General features: G+C 35.7%; 2 protein-coding genes across 2 annotated transcripts in view; both read left to right on the top strand.

Moving 5' to 3' along the window:
• The window catches only part of LOC138695829 (cytochrome P450 9e2-like), a 449,657-nt gene that overhangs the window by 27,232 nt on the left and 398,810 nt on the right, over positions 1-23,615 (top strand). The window lies entirely within an intron of this gene.
• LOC138695831 (cytochrome P450 9e2-like) overlaps positions 1-23,615 on the top strand; it is a 59,265-nt gene that overhangs the window by 24,562 nt on the left and 11,088 nt on the right. Inside the window, exons 4-7 of the mRNA XM_069820099.1 lie at positions 7,706-7,902; positions 11,299-11,482; positions 18,451-18,672; positions 22,872-23,126. Coding sequence (XP_069676200.1) covers positions 7,706-7,902; positions 11,299-11,482; positions 18,451-18,672; positions 22,872-23,126 — 858 coding nt within the window. The remainder of the gene's footprint in view (positions 1-7,705; positions 7,903-11,298; positions 11,483-18,450; positions 18,673-22,871; positions 23,127-23,615) is intronic.

The following is a 23,615-nucleotide window of genomic DNA, read 5'->3' as shown; positions in this document are numbered from 1 at the left end:
CAAGAAGAAATATATTCTTAAACTGTGTGAAAAAAATTCAAATATCCTTGAGCCTGCACAATTACAGCATCATCCCAGTTTTCTTCAGAGTCATTACAAAAGATATTTTTAAAGAAAGCAGTCCGTTTTTCTCTGTATTCCTTTACTGTATTTACAAGCCGAGATGTAAAATTCAATCTAGTTGGTGCTACTTTTGGGAGTTTCTTGTTCATAAATTCCTTGAGTTTTCTGATCTTTTAGGAGATGATGAGAAAATGTAGCTAAACCCGACAGTGTTTTGAAAAAAATGCGGCATTCTGGAATGGATGAAGTAGTTTGTTGCAAAACTAAATTGAGAACATGGCTGTAACAATGGACAAATAGTGCTTGAGGATACTTTTCTTGATCTTTTGTTTTTAAGCCATTAATATTTCCCGCCATAACTGAAGCACCATCGTATGTCTGTGCAATTAACTTATTGCCGACATTGTATTCTGCTGTAACACCTTCCACATGCTGAAACAAAGCAGCAGCAGTTTTGTCCGAACTGACATTTGTGAATCCTATAAACCGTTCTTGAACATTGGCAGTACTGTCGACGTATCTTAAAACAGTGGACAATTCGTTGCTTTGGAATGACAAGGTTCTAACTAACAAATTTGAAAACATTGAGTTAATGTGTGCTATGTTATTGTGAGAATACAATCTTTAACATATATGATCACTGATGTAACCTGATGATTCATAAGGGAGATTGACAAATGACAAAGTTCTATTTGCAGAGAAAAAAGTTATCTCTTTGGAGTGACAGAGTTCTGTCTGCACAATTAATATCTTTGGACAGAGAGTTCTATCTGCACTATTAATCTCTTTTGAGTAACAGCATTCTCTCTGCACATGTTTGTTATTATTGTGTTTCAATGTGCCAGTAGTGAGGTTAGAATAGATATATAATAGTAACAACATGGATTTAAGAAGTAATTCACCCCCACAGAAGAGCAGGAAAAAAGTTGCAAACAAGAACAAATGGAAAAGTACTGTCAGGAAGCAGAAACATGAAGCAGGAGAATCATATGTAAGCAGAAGAGGAAAATTGGTTCCACAAAAACAAATACAAACAACAAAGAATTGCCAGCAACATTGTAAGTTTAGCTGCAGTACTAAAATAAGTAGTAATGAAAGACAGAGTTTATTCAAGTCATTTTATAAGTTAACCACAAATGAGAAACGACACTTCATTCTGAATTCAACAGAACGTTGTTTGACTAAACGACCACAAGGTGGGTCTTCACAAAGAACTTACTCTTTCTCTTATTTTTTCATAGTACGCAATTTAAGAATCAGAGTTTGCAAGCAGTTCTACCTAGGAACCCTTAATATTTCACAGAAACCTGTGTATACTGCCCACAATACAAAAAATACTGAGACTAACATACCAGCGCCAGATATGCGAGGTAAAACTGTCAACAGCATTAGAAAACTTCCAGAAGAGCTTAAATTCAATGTAATGTCACACATCCAATCGTTTCCTACAGTCGAGGCACATTATTGCAGAGCAAATACAGCAAGACAGTATCTTGACTCTAATTTAAGCGTTGCAAAAATGTATGACCTGTATAAGGAAACATGTGAAAAAGAACAAACTTCTCCGGTGAAATTATCTATGTATCGGCGAATATTTGTTACACATTTCAATCTAGGTTTTCACAAGCCTAAAAGTGACAAATGTGATACCTGTGAACTATATAGATTGGCTAAGACACAAAGTAATACAACAGAGCAAATGGAGAAGAAGTTTGAGAAGCATACAAGTGACAAAATACTAATGAGAAACGAAAGAGAGAAAGATAAGAAGCAAAGTGTTCCAGTGTTAGTGTTTGATCTTCAAAATGTTATTAATATTCCAAGGACTGAGATAAGTTCATTTGATTATAGAAGAAAATTTAATGTTTATAATCTCACAGGATATTTCACTACTAAAAAAAACTGTATACTGTATTTTATAGACTGAAGCACAGTATGGCAGAACAGGGAATGATCTTGCCAGTGCGTTTAAAAAGCTGTTAGATACAGTTGCTACTGAAAATGACTTTAATGATTTGATCACCTGGAGTGACTCCTGTGTTCCCCAAAACAGGAATCAATTAATCTCAAATGCAGTGCTTCAGTTTCTGAAGGAAAATCCAAGAATGAATCTGTAACTATGAAATATTCTGTACCTGGCCATTCCTGTTGTCAGGAAGTAGACAGTGCTCACAGTGCAATTGAGAAAGCCATGACAAAGACAGAAGTTTTTTCACCTTTGGGTCTAGTGAGCTTAATTAAACAGATAAATAAGAACAGACCTTTTAGAGTAATTCAGCTAAATAATGAGTCAGACTTCAAGGATTTTTCCACCACTGCTAAACTTCTAAATTATAAGATAGTACCCTTCACAAAAATAGCAAGTATAAAATTTAGCCAAATACTACATGAAATAGAATATAAGTTGACTCACCATCCAAATGAAGAAGCAGTTCTTGTCAGTATAAGATATTTGGAGTCAAAAAGAAGAACAGGTTCAGTACAAGATGTAACACAGGTCATTCCAAAGCCAGTAAGAAGAAATTAAGAATTGTCGAATGAAAAACAGAAAGATTTAAAAGAAATGTTGAAATACATGCCTGAACATGACAAATAGTATTATTCTGCTTTGCTCCAAGCTTGATTGGAAGATTTGCAATGAAATTTATTCGTTTATTTTGTTTCTTTTCTCGTTTCTTTCACACATTATTAATTAAAAGACTGAAAGTTAATTTTCTTAGTTCAAATCAGAAATGTGTTTGTTTTATTTCTTTTCTTGTTTCTTTCATAATTATTACAAGAATATAGGGAGTTAATGTTCTTTGTTCAAATAAGAAATGTGTTTATTTGTTTGATTTCTTATTTTTTAATAATTTTCTTAGTTCAAATCAGAAGTGCTTGTTTTATTTCTTTTCCTGTTTCTTTCACAATTATTTATTACAAGAATATAGAAAGTTAATGTTCTTTGTTGAAATAAGAAATGTGTTTGTTTGTTTGTTTGTTGTTTGATTTCTTATTTCTTTTACAATAATTATGTATTACAAATAGACTGTTAATTTTCTTAGTTCAAATCAGAAATGTGTTTGTTTTATTTCTTTTCTTGTTTCTTTCACAATTATTTATTACAAGATTATAGGAAGTTATTGTTCTTTGTTCAAATAAGAAATGTGTTTGTTTGTTTCTTTGTTTTATTTCTTGTTTCTTTTACAATAATTATGTATTACAATTAATAGACTTAATTTTCTTAATTCAAATCAGAAATGTGTGTAAAAAGATATTCATATAACATTATGTATTAGCAAAATGATACAAATAAACAAATAAAACTGCATTTTGGTTTATAATGAACAAGTAATTGAATTAATTTCATCTGAAGCCATTGAAAATTGCAGTTAGAACCTAGTATAGTAAAAAGTTTAGCTGATTTGGGGATAACAAGGTTCCAACTGCAAAGAATCACTATTTGTAAACTACACTATTTAACTTAATTGGACTAAATAATCATAAATTTCTGAACTTAATACAAATTGTATGATAATTGCTCAATTTGTGCACAATATGTCACAAAATGTTATAATTATTGGGTTATATAAATTTAAGGCATGGTTGCACAGAACAACAAGGTAGTCAGTTAAAACCTTGTCATTCCAAAGCAACGAATTGACTCTGATTAGAGCAGTAACTTGTTTCATCAACAACAATGGCCACAAAAGGTTTTATGTTCTTCATCATAACCCCACTTATAGCAAATATTAAGTCATTCTGAATTGCGGGAGAAGTACCACGAAATACTGTTGAACTCTCAAGATGATTGACCAGTAAATGGTCAAATTCACTTAAGGAACTTATATATTCAATATAATTTCCTATATTGTCTGATTCCACACTCTCGTTATGACCCCGAAAAGTCAATTCTTGTTTTCCTAGAAAGCAGACTGCGTTAATAAGACGCAGTAAAATCTCCCGATTTTTTTTTTTCACAAGAGCATTGTGTTGGTTGATGTGTAGAGCTTTTTACTTATCTAGCTGTAAATCAATTCTTGTCTTCCCAAAGTTTGCAAAGTTCATGCTACTACAAATATGAGCTTTTGATTTGTCGTATTCTAGGACTGCCGTTCGAAGGGAGTTCATATTAGAAAACCCTCTTTTGACTACACATTAGTTTCGCGGCTAAATAACAAACGGCCAGCAAAATAGTTTAGACAGTTTAGAACTACCACACAACCAATTCCACTTACCATATGATGTTGAAGTGAAATGGCGTGTGTACTCACGCTGTTTTTCTTTTACGTCCATGGACAAATTTAACTTAGAAGTTGGTCTTTTCATTTTCACAATTTCAACTTTCTCGTTGTTATGTACGACGGTTAAAAGGCACTTTTAATAAACCTTCTATTACACAGTCATTTTCAACACAAACCTCTCCAGAAACTTGTTCTGCCATATTTTTCACAATATCACTTAATTGGGAAATTAAAAACTTAATAATTCACAATTAATATAACTCTTAGACACTCGAACAAATCACAGATTTAAAATAATGCACTGCAAGAACACAATCACATTCAATTGCTAGCGTACTAAGCGTATTGTTGCTTCGCGCCTGCGAAGAAACTGATCACGAGAGCGGCAACTCGCCCGGCCTACACTGCACGATGGAAACAGAAGGGAGCGGGGGACGGGTAGTTGTGCGACAGGACAGCGTGCGCGGAACGGTCACAGGCTACCTCACGTAGCAAGCGGTTTCTCCAGCGATGCCGCCTTGACAACTTGTTTCTTTTCGAGAGCAGAGAGCGCATATAAATCTAACAATTACTTTAATTTTAATTACTATGGTAAAACTAATAATACAAAATTATTACATTATGTTATATTATAAACTTTTTCTTTTGTAATTTCCTTGGGCTACCGCCGGTAGCCCCGGTAGTCCGCAAAATACGTCCCTGTTATATATAAACTAAATAATATGCTTATTGTTTATAGTTGAGATGCAGAGGACATTTACCATATCCATAAGGCTATGTTTATCTCTAATTGAAGTTCTGGCTAATATGTAGGCCTACGTAGCTACATATATTATCAGGCAGTACATCTCACTTGACGATATGTGTCAGAGGAAGAACAATAATTGTTTGCACCTATCCGACGACTAATCAGTGTAATATGTAGTTAAAAGGCGATGTATGCAATGGAGGGGGAAAGAAACTGGCCACCCTATCCCATTATATCTTGACCTAGTTGCCTCATGAATAAGAAACACCTTAAAAGGCAAAATAGACGAAATAAATATTGGCCCTATCACTTTGATTTACTCCAAATCACATTTATATTTATGCAAATGATTTACTTCCACCCAGTAAAAAAGGCATTTTGCCAAACATCCGGGCTCTACATATTACTATAATACGAACACTGCGTTAAGAGTCAGAAATTTGCATGTAATAGTGATATAAGTCTTCCTATGTTTAAAAGTTAGACCTAATCCTGGCACAGAGAATACACGATATGCAACTAGTTCATTTTCTATCCAGTAATGAAAATGAGAGGATTTGTTCTTTTCTTCACGTGCAACTACGTCTTTATCCCGACTAAGTTTGGGAAGTGGGATTTGAGAATTCACCATCAGATAAAAATACAACCCTTATTCCTCTTGTACCTATCCCCAATGTCCTCTTTGTGAATACATTTTTATTTCATTACAGTAAATTATTGCAAATAATAAACATTGTAAGTTAAATATTGTACGCATTTACTAATACTTGTACACGGACATCATTTTATTTTTACTAACATTTTTAATATTAACCTGGCTATACGTTTAGAGAACCGGAAACACCGTTCGCTACCCCCTTCCACGACTAGAGTTCGATGGTACTGGCTTCAAAACACAATCAAATCACTTTACTAGGTATAGGAGGGAAGAAAAGTACTTCATCCATTTACGTAAACTAGGAAATGTCGCGATTTTGAGTTCCATAATTTCCATTAGGTTTTTACTTAATCAAAATACAGTACTGTATTAACAATAAGTGTTTTACTCACGAGCTGAGTTATCCATGCGAACGTATTCATTATGCAGTGTATATTATACTGTCTGCAGCACATTAGCGTACACTATAGAGAACGAAGTTAAATTGAAAAATAATCATAATATGGATATTTAAACACTTTTTTGAAAATGGTGGCCGTTCATTTCGATACAGGCTTCAGTTCTAATGTGCATATTATCGCACTATAGACTATTGTACCTAATTCCAATTACCAGTTTCGTTCTTCGTACTAGTACCTAAGTCATGTTGAAATAATTCTGTAACTACTTTATAAAAGTGTACCTTACGCACTGTAAATTCAATCTTCACTTCTGCCCGATCCGAAAAGATAAAATTACTCAGACATACTATCTACTGTCCGTCCAAGTGGTTATGTCGTAGGGGCGTAGAAAGGGAGGAAATCACGTGACAGTTAATTACTTAACGAGGCCCTTCTATTTAAATTATTTTAAACGGTTGTATAATATTACGTAGACGTCCAATTCCTAACAGAAATTAATGTTCTCAGAAAAGAGCTAAGACAGCCCAGCCACTAGCATTACAGAGAGGCGAATACTGGGTGTTAAGTTCAAAATGTGTCATGGCTCGCTGTATGTCGTCATGTGGCTAGCCGATGAGCCTAGAGAATTCAATCTTCCTACACTTCCGCAGAGGCGTATTACCTAAATGCGAGAGAAGTTGCCTAGCAAGTACGGCGTTCATTCTGAAGATTACTTACCGATACGTACGGTAACGCCATTAGTGGCAAGAATGTGAACTGTTTGGAAACACGTACTGAAGTGAGTTTTTTTCTTACTGTCGGGATATGAGGAGAGGATTAAGACGATTACTTACGTATTTGTTGACATTAACTTGGACGGTCAACATGGACACGGAGCATTTGATTTGTGTTGTGGAATGTTGCCGTACGCAATCGATGATAACAAATACCCTGCGTACGACTTGCCCGCGCAAAACACAGTTCGAAAGAGGTTATGGTAGCACACGGACTTTACAGACCGCCATCAAGTTATACCGTACACGTTCTCAAGTTCAGATTGAACGCCTTGATTAATAGGCAACTTCTCTGACATAAAAGCTGAAACTGGCTTCAAATCGCTGACTCACAACAGTGACGTCATGACACACTTTGAAATGAACACCCAGTAGAAGCAGGTGGGGGAAACCGGGATGCGACGTAGGCAAATGGAAAATGATGCAATATTGAAAGCTCTTTCGTCACTGGAAAACGCGAACATATTTTTGGAACGTACTGTTTACTATGACCGTAAGGCTACTATGACTGTATATGCGGTCTTGGTTCTGTGTGGAGGACGGTTTAACTTCATTAGTAGAAGGGGTGGGAATGAAGTACATTAAAAAACTCAGGTACAATAAAAATTGAAGTAAAAATAAAATGATATCCCTGTATATTTGTTATACTTTGTCCTTCAGGACAACCCCTATTTTAGGGGAAGTTTGTTTAAAAGAAATAAAACACATATTTCCCCTAGACCTATATATTACAGTTAGTGTACATTGTTAAATGTGTACTTTTAAGATATTCATGTGAATATTTATTTGTCCAATTCTGTTACATCTTAAATTTGTGGTAATACTTTTCGTCTTCGCAGAGGGCGACATACTGGTCCTAGAGCTCAAGGACTTCTACACCAGATATGCGACAGACGTCATTGCTACTACAGCGTTTGGGATTGGCGTGGATTCGTTAAAGCAGCCGAGGAACGAATTCTTTATGATGGGACAGAGCGCAACCAACTTCGGACCTGTTAAAATGTTCCTGTTCTTGTCAATTCCGAGATTGTTGCAGGTCTGTTTCATGAGAAGAATTTCCTGTTTCTTTTCGTACTGTTTACAGCTTAATCAACTTGAGGGGACTGGGTTCCTGGGGCAGGGCACAGTTGCGCCCCACGGTAAGATAAAATGCAGCAGATAAAAAAGGGTACCTATTTTGTGAGCATAGTTGCGCCCCGTTCCCATCAGGTAGAGAAAAGGGGATGGCATAGTTGCGCCCCGATGAAATAGGTAGAGAAAAAGACACTACAGAAACTCGAGCCTCGTAATCAACCAACCTTATTGATTTCTTATTCGATTTAATATTCATTATCGATACCGTTAAAATGAACACCATGAAGTTGGCAATTTTTTATTAACTGTTTTTCTACTGTTTATGCAGTGATTACTGATAGCCTACCGTTAAAATTAACACCATGAAGTTGGCAGTACTTTATTAACTGTTTTTCTACTGTTTATGCAGTGATTATCAATAGCCTATTGTTAAAATGAACACCGTGAAGTTGGCAGTACTTTATTAACTGACATATTTAAATGAGTGAGCCGTTGGAATACGGGGCTTAGCAGTCTTAGACATTTTATTAATGATTTTCACACAGTCTGCTGCGTATAGTGAGGTTAATTTAAAATGAATGTTAAGTTTAGTGAAAAGGGTAAAGAGTTAATAATTCACAATGGCTCTAAGTTTCAATTTTCGAAACCCTATACCATAGGGTTAAGATATCGATGTACAAACAAAAAATGCAGTTCATTTATTGTGTGTGATCGATAAAAAAGTGTTATTTTAAATAGCAAAATTGATCATATGCTAGGCCTACCTGATTTCAATGCAGCTATCACTGTAATATTTGTAAGTAATTTGTTTATATTATTACAATCACTTTCGTGTGTACTATGTCCATCGGGGCGCAACTATGCCATGTCCATTCTGCTACCTGATTTCTTCGGGGCGCAACTATGCCGTGTCCATTCTGCTACCTGATTTCATCGGGGCGCAACTATGCCATGTCCATTATGCTACCTGATTTCATCGGGGTGCAACTATGCCATGTCCATTCTGCTACCTGATTTCTTCGGGGAGCAACTATGCCATGTCCATTCTGCTACCTGATTTCATCGGGGAACAACTATGCCATGTCCATTCTGCTACCTGATTTCATCGGGGCGCAACTATGCCATGTCCATTCTGCTACCTGATTTCATCGGGGCGCAACTATGCCATGTCCATTCTGCTACCTGATTTCATCGGGGCGCAACTATGCCATGTCCATTCTGCTACCTGATTTCATCGGGGCGCAACTATGCCATGTCCATTCTGCTACCTGATTTCTTCGGGGAGCAACTATGCCATGTCCATTCTACTACCTGATTTCATCGGGGCGCAACTATGCCATGTCCATTCTGCTACCTGATTTCTTCGCGGAGCAACTATGCCATGTCAATTCTGCTACCTGATTTCATCGGGGCGCAACTATGCCATGTCCATTCTGCTACCTGATTTCATCGGGGAGCAACTATGCCATGTCCATTCTGCTACCTGATTTCATCGGGGCGCAACTATGCCATGTCCATTCTGCTACCTGATTTCATCGGGGCGCAACTATGCCATGCCCATTCTGCTACCTGATTTCTTCGGGGCGCAACTATGCCATGTCCATTCTGCTACCCGATTTCTTCGGGGCGCAACTATGCCATGTCCATTCTGCTACCTGATTTCATCGGGGTGCAACTATGCCATGTCCATTCTGCTACCTGATTTCATCGGGGCGCAACTATGCCATGTCCATTCAGCTACCTGATTTCTTCGGGGCGCAACTATGCCATGTCCATTCTGCTACCTGATTTCATCGGGGCGCAACTATGCCATGTCCATTCTGCTACCTGATTTCTTCGGGGCGCAACTATGCCATGTCCATTCTGCTACCTGATTTCTTCGGGGTGCAACTATGCCATGTCCATTCTGCTACCTGATTTCATCGGGGCGCAACTATGCCATGTCCATTCAGCTACCTGATTTCTTCGGGGCGCAACTATGCCATGCCTAGGCCTCCCAATTGACCGCGGGGCGCAACTATGCCATACCGGGTTCCTGAGGGGTGAACAGATGCATTATAGAACCCACCCTAAATATAAAAATATGCAAAGCCGCAAAAAAAGATCAACGGAAGTAGCGTTTCGATCAATTAAATTATCGATATATAAATATATATATATATATATATAATTTTTATTATGTTGCCAACCAATCAATAATGTTGTAAATTAGTTTGATCATAATCATGGCGGTAATTTCGAATGCTATAGTTAAATATCAAAAAGATATGGATCCAAATTCTCCATGTTGATTTAAAATGTAGGTATAGAAATGCAAATTATGGAATTATAAATACAAACATTTGCTTTATGCATGAATACAGATATGTATGTTCCATGGTCTTTTATGCGATTGTGGTTTACTTAGGAGTGAAATGTTTTGCGAAACATGTAATTCTGGGATGAGATTGAAGAAATGTGAAAGTAAACGAAATGAACTCATGTGGAGATGTCATCAGAAAATACGAGGTATTAAATTATAAACACAGGAACGCCGTATCGTAGCACTTTGTGAAATTAATTGGATAACGGAGAAAATGAAACGGAAAATCTCCAACGAGGTCCATGGTAAAATGATAATTTTTACACCAATTTTTTTATTTAATTTTTTTGGTCACTTTTGCCGAGCACTGCAGAATTGTTAGTATGCATCTGATGTCTGATTAGTGTAACATGTAGCTAATCGGCGATGTATGCAATGGAGGGGGAAAAGAAGTGGCCACCCTACTCTATTATTTAGTATTTAGTATTTATTTATTTATTTAATCTGGTAGAGATAAGGCCGTCAGTACTTCTCTGCCCCTCTACCAGGGAATTACAACTATAACAGGAACAATAAGATTACAATTAATATTAAATTTACAATTACAATTACAATAAAAATTAAAGTACGACAAGATTACCTGATTAATGAAAGCTAGACATTTTATCATAGAAGTTAAGAACAAAGAATATTTTTGTATTTACTAAATTACAAATTAAACACAATAACAAAATTCTATAGTGATGAAATTACCGGATATTGAAATATTTTGTGATAGATTAAGAGAACTATTTACAAGAAACCATGTCTGAATGAGTCTCCTGACCTAGTTGCCTCTTAAGTTGTGCTTTTTGGTATCACTTGTGAGGTTCAGAGCTCGTATGATTTTTCCCGTCAAAACCATCACTTTAGTCTTTGTTACTGAAATTATCATATTGCATTTATTTTATATTTGAGTTTATAAACAGCGACTTAGGTTACATATTACACTTCTTTATTCAACATTTTGTTTTCGTATTACGATCAGATAAATTTTCTATTATTTTTCTCTTACAGACGTTGGGATTAAGTCTTGTTCCTGGAAAGATTGCGGATTTCTTCCGGTCCTTGGTGAAGGACACGATATCGACCAGGGAGCGGGAAGGCATCGTTAGGCCGGACATGCTGCAGTTACTGATGCAGGCCAAGAAGGGAACTCTGCAGGATGAGAACTGCACGGAACAGAAGAATTCCAAGACACGTGAGGCTCAAAGATAAAATACTCCTTTATGTAATACTAATACCACAGTCTACTATATACAGTCGCGAAGCTTGAGGTGTTTTTTTGCAAATCTCGTGATAAAGCGCTCCAAGCGGTTAGCAACTAGAAACAATAGACTGTCCATGGTCGACTTTGGACTGTGTCGTATTTCTATCGAGTGCTAGCTCGTTGCGTATTTCACATTGATGCTTGTGAAATGTTCGTTATTGGTTGTAATGAAAATGTTAATGGCTAAAATATAGTAATTGAAATAATAATATGGGACAAGGAGGAGACGTTTGTAGTGCTATAAATTGTAGCAACAGTAAGAGAAAGAGGCCAGAGTTATCCTTTGTACGATTTCCGAAAGATTCAGAAAGGTTCCTGGGTTTCCACAAGAATGCTGTGCAGAAACAAAACTCGTAATTTTGAAGTTCTTTGTGACTGTTAGAATACATTATATCCTTAAATTTCACAATGAAATGTTTCAATCTAACCGAAAGGACATTAGATACCGGTTAAAATTCTGTCACTTAGGCTGCTAAATTTCCAGAGAAATAAAGGTTAGGTCTACTTTTTTTTTTTCAGAGGATATATTTTTAATTGTAGCTATTAATTTTGTTATTATTTTTATGTGTTATTTTACTAAAGACGCAGAAAAATTAAGTTTGTTTTAATGAAATTTATTGATCACGTTTTATTTTCAATTCTGGTGGGATTATTATTGCTTAGGCCTATTTTTTTTCAGAGGATATGTTTTTAATTATAGCTGTTAATTTTGTTGTTATTTTTATTTGTTGCTTTACTAGAGACGTAGAAAAAGTCTGTTACAATAAAATTTATTGATCACGTTTTATTTCCAATTCTGGTGTGATTATTATTGCTTAACCTCATCCCACTTTGTTAACTACGTAAGCCTACACTACAAGTACCGGTACGCGTAAGTTACTCCATTAATTCATATTTCCATTATTATTGTTGTAAAGGGAAATGCTAATTAATATTTATTGGTTTCATAGTTAATTATCGCTAATCTTGAATGAGTGAAGCTATTATAGTAAATTTCAGTTCGTTTTGCACAAACAAAAATTATATTACTTATTTCTTGCAGGTATCTTCGAGTTTATGGTGGAATTTAATATACTTCATTAAAATAATAAATTAACTTTATGCATTTAATATTTCAATAATGGAAGGAAGGTGTTAATTTTTCCAAAAGAACACGACAACGAAAGTGTAACATATTTTGTCGTCTACTAGGAGAGAGATCTGCGATGATGAGGCGACAGTAGCGATCCTAGTGGTGGGCAACTACCCATGTTTGCATTTTTACTACATATTGAGCTTCGCGACTGTATATAGTAGACTGTGCTAATACTATTCACTATTTGCGTAAAAGGCATCCCTTCGACTCTACAGCATTGTAAGCATCACCTCTACGCTGACGATTTACAAATCTATATCCATACAACCCCTGACTCACTCAATGACGCAATACACAATCTTAATGAGGACCTTGAATCTATATCTGCATGGGCCAGAAAGTTTGATTTGACTCTCAATGCAAGAAAATCACAAGCAATCCTAGTGGGACATCAACGTCTATTATGCAATATTACTCCTGCTCTTCCAGTCAAGTTAAACGACACAATAATCCCTTTTGCTTCCTGTGTTAAAAACCTTGGAGTTTACTTTGATACGCATTTAAACTGGAATAACCAAGTAACTCATATTATCACAAAAGTTCTTTCCATACTACATACATTCCTTAAACAGCATTCGAAAATTCCTCCCGCTATCACTCAAGAAAATACTAGTGGAAACACTAGTAATGCCCCACTTCGATTATTGTGATTTTCTACTGACTGACCTCAATGTCAACCAGTCGCAAAGATTACAACGTCTTCACAATTCTTGTTTTCGCTTCGTCTGCGATGTCCGTCGCGCTAACCACATTACCCCATCCTTCCAAACTCTAAACTGGCTACGGCTTAACGAACGTAGAAATTTTCATTCTCTTGTTCTCCTCTTCCAAGTCCTTCACACCTCTACACCTACCTACCTTGCCTCCCGTTTCAGTTACCTGTCATGATATCATAATCTCTTCACACGCACGCAAAATAGCCGCATACTATCCATACCAACACATAAGACATCATCGTATTCATCATCATACACAATCTCGCTCTCGCGCTTGAGGAATACCCTACCCAGTGACATCAGAGACTGTCGGAATTTAGTAGCGTTCAAAAGCAAACTTATTAAGCATTTTCTTACTGCGGAGAGTAGGTTTAATTTTTTTTACTTTGTTAATACATTTTTTTCTCTCTCTTCTTAACTTTTGCAATAAACTGTCTAGCTTTTATTAGTCAGTTAATCTTTTAGTACTTTGACTTTTATTGTATTTGTAAATTTAATATTAATTGTTCGATTAATTAAAATGTGTCTCAGTGAAACGTACAGCAGAGTTCGTGTAGGTCAGTTTCTATCAGATGCGTTTCCAATTCAATGTAGGCTAAAGCAAGGAGATGCACTATCACCTCTACTTTTTAACTTTACTCTAGAGTATGCCATTAGGAAAGTCCAGGATAACAGAGAGGGTTTGGAATTTAACGGGTTACATCAGCTGCTTGTCTATGCGGATGTGAATATGTTAGGAGAAAATCCACAAACGATTAGGGAAAACACGGGAATTTTACTGGAAGCAAGTAAAGAGATAGGTTTGGAAGTAAATCCCGAAAAGACAAAGTATATGATTATGTCTCGTGACGAGAATATTGTACGAAATGGAAATATAAAAATTGAAAATTTATCTTTTGAAGAGGTGGAGAAGTTCAAATATCTGGGAGCAACAGTAACAAATATAAATGATACTCAGGAGGAAATTAAACACAGAATAAATATGGGAAATGCCTGTTATTATTCGGATGAGAAACTTTTATCATCCAGTCTGCTGTCGAAAAATCTGAAAGTTAGAATTTATAAAACAGTTATATTACCGGTTGTTCTGTATGGTTGTGAAACTTGGACTCTCACTTTGAGAGAGGAACAGAGATTAAGGGTGTTTGAGAATAAGGTGCTTAGGAAAATATTTGGGGCTAAGAGGGATGAAGTTACAGGAGAATGGAGAAAGTTACACAACACAGAACTGCACGCATTGTATTTTTCTCCTGACATAATTAGGAACATTAAATCCAGACGTTTGAGATGGGCAGGGAATGTAGCACGTATGGGCGAATCCAGAAATGCATATAGAGTGTTAGTTGGGAGACCGGAGGGAAAAAGACCTTTAGGGAGGCCGAGACGTAGGTGGGAAAATAATATTAAAATGGATTTGAGGGAGGTGGGATTTGATGATAGAGAATGGATTAATCTTGCTCAGGATAGGGACCAATGGCGGGCTTATGTGAGGGCGGCAATGAACCTCCGGGTTTTTTAAAAGCCAGTAAGGAAGTAAGTAAGTAATATCAATTGTAATTAATTGTAATTGTATTCTTAATATTGTAGTTGTAATCCCCTGGTAGAGGGGAAGAGAAGGCCTGATGGCTTATCTATACCATGTTAAATAAATAAATAAATAAATAAATAAATAATAAATAAAATAAAATAATATGTGCAAGATTGGCATAACTTAAATTAAGAAAACCGTAACACTATAATTTCAGTTGTGAACCTTATTAAGAACAAGGAACGGAGCGTATTAGTGTTCAATTATCATCATAAGTTGACTATAATGAATTATTGCTTCTCATGGACATTGCTTAAATTAATAGTCATACATTTTTCGTTTTCGTACAGATAGTGAAACTGATATTCGTCCTTGAGGACACTGGGTAGTTAGAGGACTGCTTCGAGTGCTTAGGTCTGTAACATAATTATAAAATGGTAACCATAACAGATAATTCTGTAGGACGAAGAATTAATTTTTATGTAGACAAAATATCTTAATCTTTTTTATTTTTAATACTAGGCTACTAAAGTAGGCTAATTGAATTGAATTTTGTCAAAATGTGGAGCAATTGAATAATATGATGAAGAAAGTAAGCAATAATGTTGTTCATAGGTATATTGATGCAAAAAAAAATTAGGGGCTGAAATCTGTTTTTTACATTCGTTTTGATGGACTTTTCTCAGAAACTATTTGACTTACGAAACTACTGTAATGAAACATTTGCTGTACATTTTTTAAAATAAATTCTACAACTTCTAGGTAAAATTACAGATGAATAGGCTATATTATTTTTAATTATTTTATTTGAAAATGTTAACGATTTGTAAGAACGGGTTACATCAGCTGCTTGTTTATGCAGATGACGTGAATATGTTAGGAAAAAATCCACAAACGATTAGAGAAAATACGGGAATTTTACTTGAAGCAAGTAAAGAGATAGGTTTGGAAGTAAATCCCGAAAAGACAAAGTATATGATTATGTCTCGTGACGAGAATATTATACGAAATGGAAATATAAAAATTTGAAATTTATCTTTCGAAGAGGTGGAAAAATTCATATACATGGGAGCAACAGTAACAAATATAAATGATATTCGGGAGGAAATTAAAAACAGAATAAATATGGAATATGCCTGGTATTATTCGGTTAAGAAGCTTTTTATCAGGCAGTCTGGTCTCGAAAAAGCTGAAAGTTAAAATTTATAAAACAGTTATATTACCGGTTGTTCTGTATGGTTGTGAAACTTGGACTCTCAATTTGGGAGGAACAGATGTTAAGGGTGTTCGAAAATAAGGTGTTTAGGAAAATATTTGGGGCTAAGAGGGATGAAGTTACAGGAGAATGGAGAAAGTTACACAACGCAGAACTGCAATCATTGTATTCTTCACCTGACATAATTAGGAACATTAAATCCAGACGTTTGCGATGGGCAGGGCATGTAGCACGTATAGGTGAATCTATAAATGCATATAGAGTTTTAATTGGAAAACCTGAGGGGGGAAGACCTTTGGAGAGGTCAAGACGTAGATGGGAGGATACTATTAAAATGGATTTGAGAGAGGTGGGATATGATGGTAGGGACTGGATTAATCTTGCTCAGGATAGGGACCGATGGCGAGCTTATGTGACGGTGGCAATGAACCTCCTCCGAGTTCCTTAAAAGCCATTTGTAAGTAAGTAACGATTTGTAAACAAGATAGGTCTATTATTTCTTTGTTCTACTACTGTGCACCTATTTTATCAAATTTTATCTGAAAATCGTCAGAAATGTTGTTTATCACAAAATGTAAAAATTTGGCAAACATATGTCAAAACAGTATCTGGGAAAAATGCACCCAAATGAGTGCAAAGATCGGCAAAAAATAAGAATGCAGCCTCTGAAAGGTATATTTTTTGATAAATAAACCTGTGAAAAAAAATTGCATACTACAGACTATGAATTAAATGAGGAGGTCGTTCCAAACCGTATTAAGTCCACCCATGGACAAAACTGAGTTTTATACGATGTCGTAGAGTTCTGAATATGCTCTATCATGCTGTTTGTGTCTAACTGTATTAAATTCCCTTCAAAAGAATGCTTTAAACTAAGTGTTCATGGCAAACCGTATTATGTCCACATCTTTGTCCGCATCAAACCGTATTCTGTCCAAAACTAATTAATATTATATATTGAATATTGTACTTTTGTTCGTTACTTTAAACAACATGACGTGTTTTTTTTTCTTTCTAGAAGATAAACTGAAAATTTTTAGGTGAGCACCATATTCACAACTACTGGTAATAGTAGTGTACAAATCTAGCATTAGTGAATATTAACCTTGTGATTCAGTTTTACATAGAAGTAAATCAAGGAGTGTTACCTATTACTTACATAATTACTTTGGTTGAATTTTTACATATATTGAGGAAGAAAGTTTTTTTCCTTTTTATGGTCATGTCAAACCGTATTATGTCCATGACATTTTCTGAATTTCAAAACAGTCTGATGTAAAAGTGATTTCAAATATAAATGATTTTGATAAGTTAATTCTTCCAGTAATTAATAATTTTAGTATTTTATGCTCGACCATGCCAAAATGTAGTAATTATACACCTGGTAGCAGCCCTTTAATGGACCTCATTAAAGTACACCTATTCATTAAAGTTCAGGTGTTCCACCAATCAGAAAATACCATTGTACGAGTAGCAATATGAAAGCGCAAGTATCGATTATTCTCGGATATGCAATCGAAAGACAACAATAAATCAATAAATCACCTATATTTGAAATAAAGTCAGTTCTGTTACTATAATAATTAGCGTTAATTGTAAATAATATTAAAATAAATTCAATTTCTCATCTCGTTTTTCAATGTCTAATTCAATTTCAAGGTTATATCAAGGTTAATGTTTATTTTACTCTCTAGATTATATCAAGGTCAATGTCGACATTTGTTTCTCGGAAAAAATCAATACTTTCGCGTCTGCGCACATCTCACAATTTACGAGGTATTGCACAAGGTCAGTTCCGCTCCCCAGTCAGATAAGAATAACATGAATACTTATGAATAATTTCAAGTTAGAAATATGATCGAGCATAAAAAGTCGTACGAAACTTGCCTATAATGGTAATTAAGACGCTCGTATGAAAATTATGAAACTCCCTTGCGCTCGTTTCATAAACATACTCGCGTCTTAATTACTACCATTATGGGCTCGTTGCATAATGTACTATTAATTTACCTCCCTTATTTGGCACATAAACAGTTTTTCTTCTTTCCTGCATAAATTACATGAGTGGACTTAATGTGATTTGGAACGGACCTCCTCAAATGATTTTTAAATTGCTTTATATTGCGACAAAGTTTCATTTAATAACCTTTAGTAATGTTGAAGATAAAAAAATATCTATCTTCTAAAATATCATCACTAGAAGCAATCCTGTAACTACCAAGTGTCCTTGAGCATTTCTGGAAAATGTAGCAATTTTTATGTTCTTTCAATGACAAACTTAAATTTAACAAACTTCATTTGCAGAACTGGATGACGAAGATATTACAGCTCAGGCCGTCATCTTTTTCCTGGCTGGTTTTGACACAACTTCAACGCTTTTATGCTTCACAACTCACCAACTGGCTGTACATCCGGATGTACAGACTCGGCTGCAGAAAGAGATCGACGACACTCTCAAAGAATGCGATGGAAAGCTCACATATGAGGCACTCTTCGGAATGAAATATCTCGACATGGTTGTATCTGGTAAGTTAAAGACTGGAACAGATCAATGCTCTTGCATATCACTGTATAGATACAGTCCACGTCACCGTTTTTGGCGTGTGAAATAAGTAATGGGAACGTTAAGTGCTAGTGTCTTACCTTTACTGCAGTCAGTCTCAAAACTGTGTTTGGCAAATAGCTGATGTGACGTGTATAGGAAGTGGTACCATTCTCAGCTGCACTAGCAACATGCACACAAACTAGGTACAATACTCTAGGACACAGGCCAAAAACGCTGGCGCCAGCTATACGACATTAATTTGTTGAACAGTGTTATGTTACAAACATCCAAATGTTTAAACTGCTACGATATACAGGGTGATTCACGAAGATTTACCGTCCTTTACGGAGCTTATTTCTGAAGACATTCTGAGCGAAAAAGTCATATAAACATTTGTCCTAATCTCAATATTTTCGGAGCTGCCTTAATTTGAAATTGTTTGTAAAATACCATTATTCTTGAGTTTTAAAGGTAATAGTAATATGCGTTACAAGAGCGGTATGTTGAAGTTTTCATGTTCGAGGAAAAGGTTGAAAAAGCGAAACGTAGTTGAGCTTTTTTAATTTCCGAGAATTGAAAGAAAACATACCGATCGTGTATCGTACATTATTTTGTGCGAAGATCGTTTATTACATACCTGAAAGACGAATTTCTAATCAGTTGCAATGAAATCTCCATCTTGGTTTCTGTTCAATGACGGCAAATTTGCAAAACAAAAATATCTATCTTCAACATTGTTGCTTTAAAATATTTTCTGTGTTTACTATACTCCAGCAGGCCGTGATATACGTCTGTCTTTTTTTCCCCCCAGTCTATAAATGCGAACTTAAAACAAACGGTAAGGTTATGTAATGATTTATTTTTCATTTTAATATTTTAACAATATTATTTATATAACATATTGCAGTAATAACATCGGCAAGTTGATTTGTTTACTTAATTTTTGCGAATATTTAAAAACAATAATTAACAGTGCAATTTAGGCGAAATTGCAGTGGTAAGTTTCCAATTTATAATTATTACTATATTGAACGTCTCTAAAAATAATATGTTAAAAGAAGACAGCAAGTATTTTAATGTAAGTTTACAAATGAATGTTGAATTTACTTACAAAAATAGTGGCAAACGGAAAATTTATCGGGGTGAAAGGGAACAGTTAACAAAATAAACATGTGATTCACTGTTTAATGAAGAAATAGGGGATAAGAATGATGATAGAAGTGAGGAGAGGTAGAACTGATTGTAAATTAGTGATGAAAGTGAATGGGATGATTAAATAGTGTTAGTAAAAGTTAGTTCAAAATTAGGGAAATTTTAGACGATAGGAAGTAAGGGGAGAGGTTAGAAAGCAAATTGAGAGTATGTATTATAGTAACAGAGGTAACAAATGTAAAGCAAGATGACTGCACACGTCAATGAAAGTTTATTGTAATTAGAAGGTAATGGGGAGCACGAATACAGAGATGTGGTGGCGACCCATTACCAAATAGGAGTTGTAGAAATAAATATATCAATATATCAATATATCAATATGTTAAAAGCCTAAAGCAGTAAAATCAATACGTCACTTAAGCGGTGAGAAGAGGGAAATTGTTATGTGTGTTAGGTTGGGAATACTGAATGTGGAATGTTAGACTTTCCGCGGATTGGTTTTGTGCGGAAACCAAGCAAATACGCACGATCTCGCACAAAAGAATATTACAGATAAAGAATGAACTATTCAGGAGTATCATTTCTTTAATTAGCTAATATTCTGAAGCTAAACATGTGTTGTGAATTCCATAGTTGCTTTGTAAAGATTTTTTTTTTCCGACTTTTAACTGTAAAATTACATTTTTTTACGCAGTTATCACAACAATTGTTACAAATAATGCCACTCTTGTAAATTTTTCAAGGATGCATAATTAAACTGTAAAAAATCAAGTTTCTAAAGTCGTATGATTTGTAACAATTTTTGTGATAAGTGATGTAATTGTTAGTTAAAAATTGAAAAACGAAATCTGTATAAAGCAATTAACAACACATTTTTAGCTTCAGAACCCTAGCCAATTAAAGAAATTTTACTTTTGAATAGTTAATTCTGTATTTGTAATATTTTTTTACCCTTAAAACTAAAGAATAATGGTATTTTACAAACAACTTCAAATTAGTGTGACTCTGAAAACATTGAGATTAGGACAAATGTTTTATGACATTTTTGCTCAGAATGTCTTCGGGAATAAGCTCCGTAAGTGACGGTAAATCCTCGTGAATCACCCTGTAGACTATTCTACTTAACTTTCTGTGTAATTGAATGTTGTAAGACACTATTTTACTTACTTTTGAACACTTGGAAGGGAACCTGAAAAATTACACTAATTTACTGAATTGAAATTACAAATGGTGCAAATATTGAATAATTATTATCTATAGGCATTAGACCGTATGTGCAAAATCTAGTAGTAAATGGGTTCGTAAAGGCAGGAATAAATGTATTTCATGACTCAGGCGTTCACTTATCAAGCATTGATTCCTCAAAATTATCCTCTTGTAAAATATAATTCACAACCGTCTCACACTTCTCATCTAGATCAAAACAGACTATATCTTATACAGTTCACCTCTGTGGAGTAACGGTTAGCTTGTCTGATCGTGAAACGAGTGGACCCGGGTTCAAATCCTGGTTGGGAGAAGTTACATGGTTGGGGATTTTTCCGGGGTTTTCCCTCAACCAATTGAAGCAGAATTGCTCGGTAACTTTCGGCGTTGGACCTCGGACTCAATTCGCCATCAATAATTCACATATCATCATCATCATCATCATCCATACCCAGCGCGTCTGGCCGCCAAACCAGGTGGCCCGGGTTCGAATCCCGGTCGGGGCAAGTTACCTGGTTGAGGTTTTTCCCGAGGTTTTCCTTCAACCCAAAACGACCAAATGCTGGGCAACTTTTGGTGATGGACCCCGGACTCATTTCACCGTCATTATCACCTTCATCTCATTCAGACGCTAAATAACCTGAGATGTTGATACAGCGTCGTAAAATAACCTAATGAAATAAAAAAAAATAAAATAAATCCATACCATAGCCCGCGTTAAATTCAAGGTGCGGCGTGCTGTACTTGTACAAGAGCGCAACCGTTCGGCTACAAATATCATTCACAGATCAGAAGTGGTAAGCACAATAAGCCTCGGGCAGTGGTGCAAGCCAAACAGTAAAGCAGGAAATGTTAATTACCAGAATTATATAAAAATACCTTTTCCAAAGCTTCCTTAGTACTGTATCATGTTACAAAATATCTGTAGATGCAGTAACTAATGTTTGTGTCATTATGACAGTTATCTTTAAATAACTTGAAAACGATTAGAGATATCCCAAAACAGATTGCACTATTGTTTTTTTTTTTCAGAAAATTTCACATGATTTTGAGTACGTACATGACTCCCTTTCCATTTAAAATTGAAGAGTCCACTGCAAGAATGATGGATGTCGCTTTCTTGTCGAAAATGAACCAAGACTTTCAATGCATAGCTTAAGACATATAGAATGTACATACAGAGTTACATGGCATTAACACTGATAGTCATTGTCCAGTAATGATCGGAAAATCACAGTTAAGCTTTGAGCGCTAAGCATTTCAAACTTTCAATTGCTTCTCCTGCAAAATGTATTCCAAATGGCATGCATCATTCTTGCAGTGGACTCTTCAATTTCAAAGTTACATCCAAAATGGCGGCTTTTGAGATAGCTGAAGGCTAGAATCGAATGTGTTACAGTTCGCTTCATCGTTTTCGGCGTGTGAAATAAGTAACAGGAACGTTAAGTGCGAGTGTTTTACATTTGTCGCAGTCAGTCTGACAACTGTGTTTGACAAATGGCTGATGTGTCGTGTATAGGAAGTGGTACCATTCTCAGCTGCACTAGCAACATGTTCACAAACGGGCACTATATATCTACGACACACGCCAAAAACGCTGGCGCCAGCTACTAGTAGATCATTTGGTTTTACCTATAGTAATCGAAAATAAAGCATATGGAAGATATTTATATGGTTCCAGACTTGTGATCCATCCTGTATAACTGTAGGATCATGAATCTTTATTAAGAAAATTTAAAAATACTACTTGGTGTGTAATATTGAGTAAATATGGATTAATGTTTTTCTGAATCACAACATAACTAATGAACTCCTTTTACAGAGACCCTGAGGCTATACTCACCAGCCGCTGCAGTAGACAGACTCTGTGTTCGAAAGTACACCCTCAAGACTGACCCTCCCATCGAACTGAAACCTGGAGACAATCTTTTCATTCCCATCTTCGGTCTTCATCGCGACCCTAAATATTACCCTGATCCAGAACGGTTTGATCCTGAGCGATTCAGTGACGAGAACAAGCATAAAATCAACCCCATGGCGTACCTGCCCTTCGGAGTGGGTCCCCGAATCTGTATCGGTGAGTTGTTTGTGATTGGTTTTAGAAATGTTAAGTGATATTTGTCGTCATCACCAGAGCTTAGGCCTCTTGGCTTGTTCTGGTCTCAAATTAGAAACTGCTCTTTCCATCGCTTTGGTGGTCGTCCTTGTAGTCTCTTCCCTGTTGGCTTGTATCTTACTATTAGTATCTAAATGATTGATTAAATGGCATACTTACTACTGTTAATTATATAAGCACGTGTGGCTTACAGCTGTTTCTGTGTATACTGTACACGATCAACAGAGCCTACTAGATCTCGGCGTCATCTCGACATCGCTGCCTGTTGTAGGGGTGCGTTTGTGTGTTGAAAAGTGGAGTCAAATAGTGTGTGTGTTCTGAAATTGATCTGTGTGTTGAGAATTTGATTAGGATGTGTTTTAGTGTGTCTGTATATTTCATATTGTTCTAGTGTGTTGAGTTTTTGGTTTTTGGGTTGTATGTGTAGGATTTCCATGTCTGTATTTATGT

This window comes from Periplaneta americana, chromosome 3 (genome assembly GCF_040183065.1).
Source record: "Periplaneta americana isolate PAMFEO1 chromosome 3, P.americana_PAMFEO1_priV1, whole genome shotgun sequence".
Lineage (NCBI taxonomy): Eukaryota > Metazoa > Arthropoda > Insecta > Blattodea > Blattidae > Periplaneta > Periplaneta americana.
This window is presented reverse-complemented; position numbering and strand designations above follow the sequence as displayed.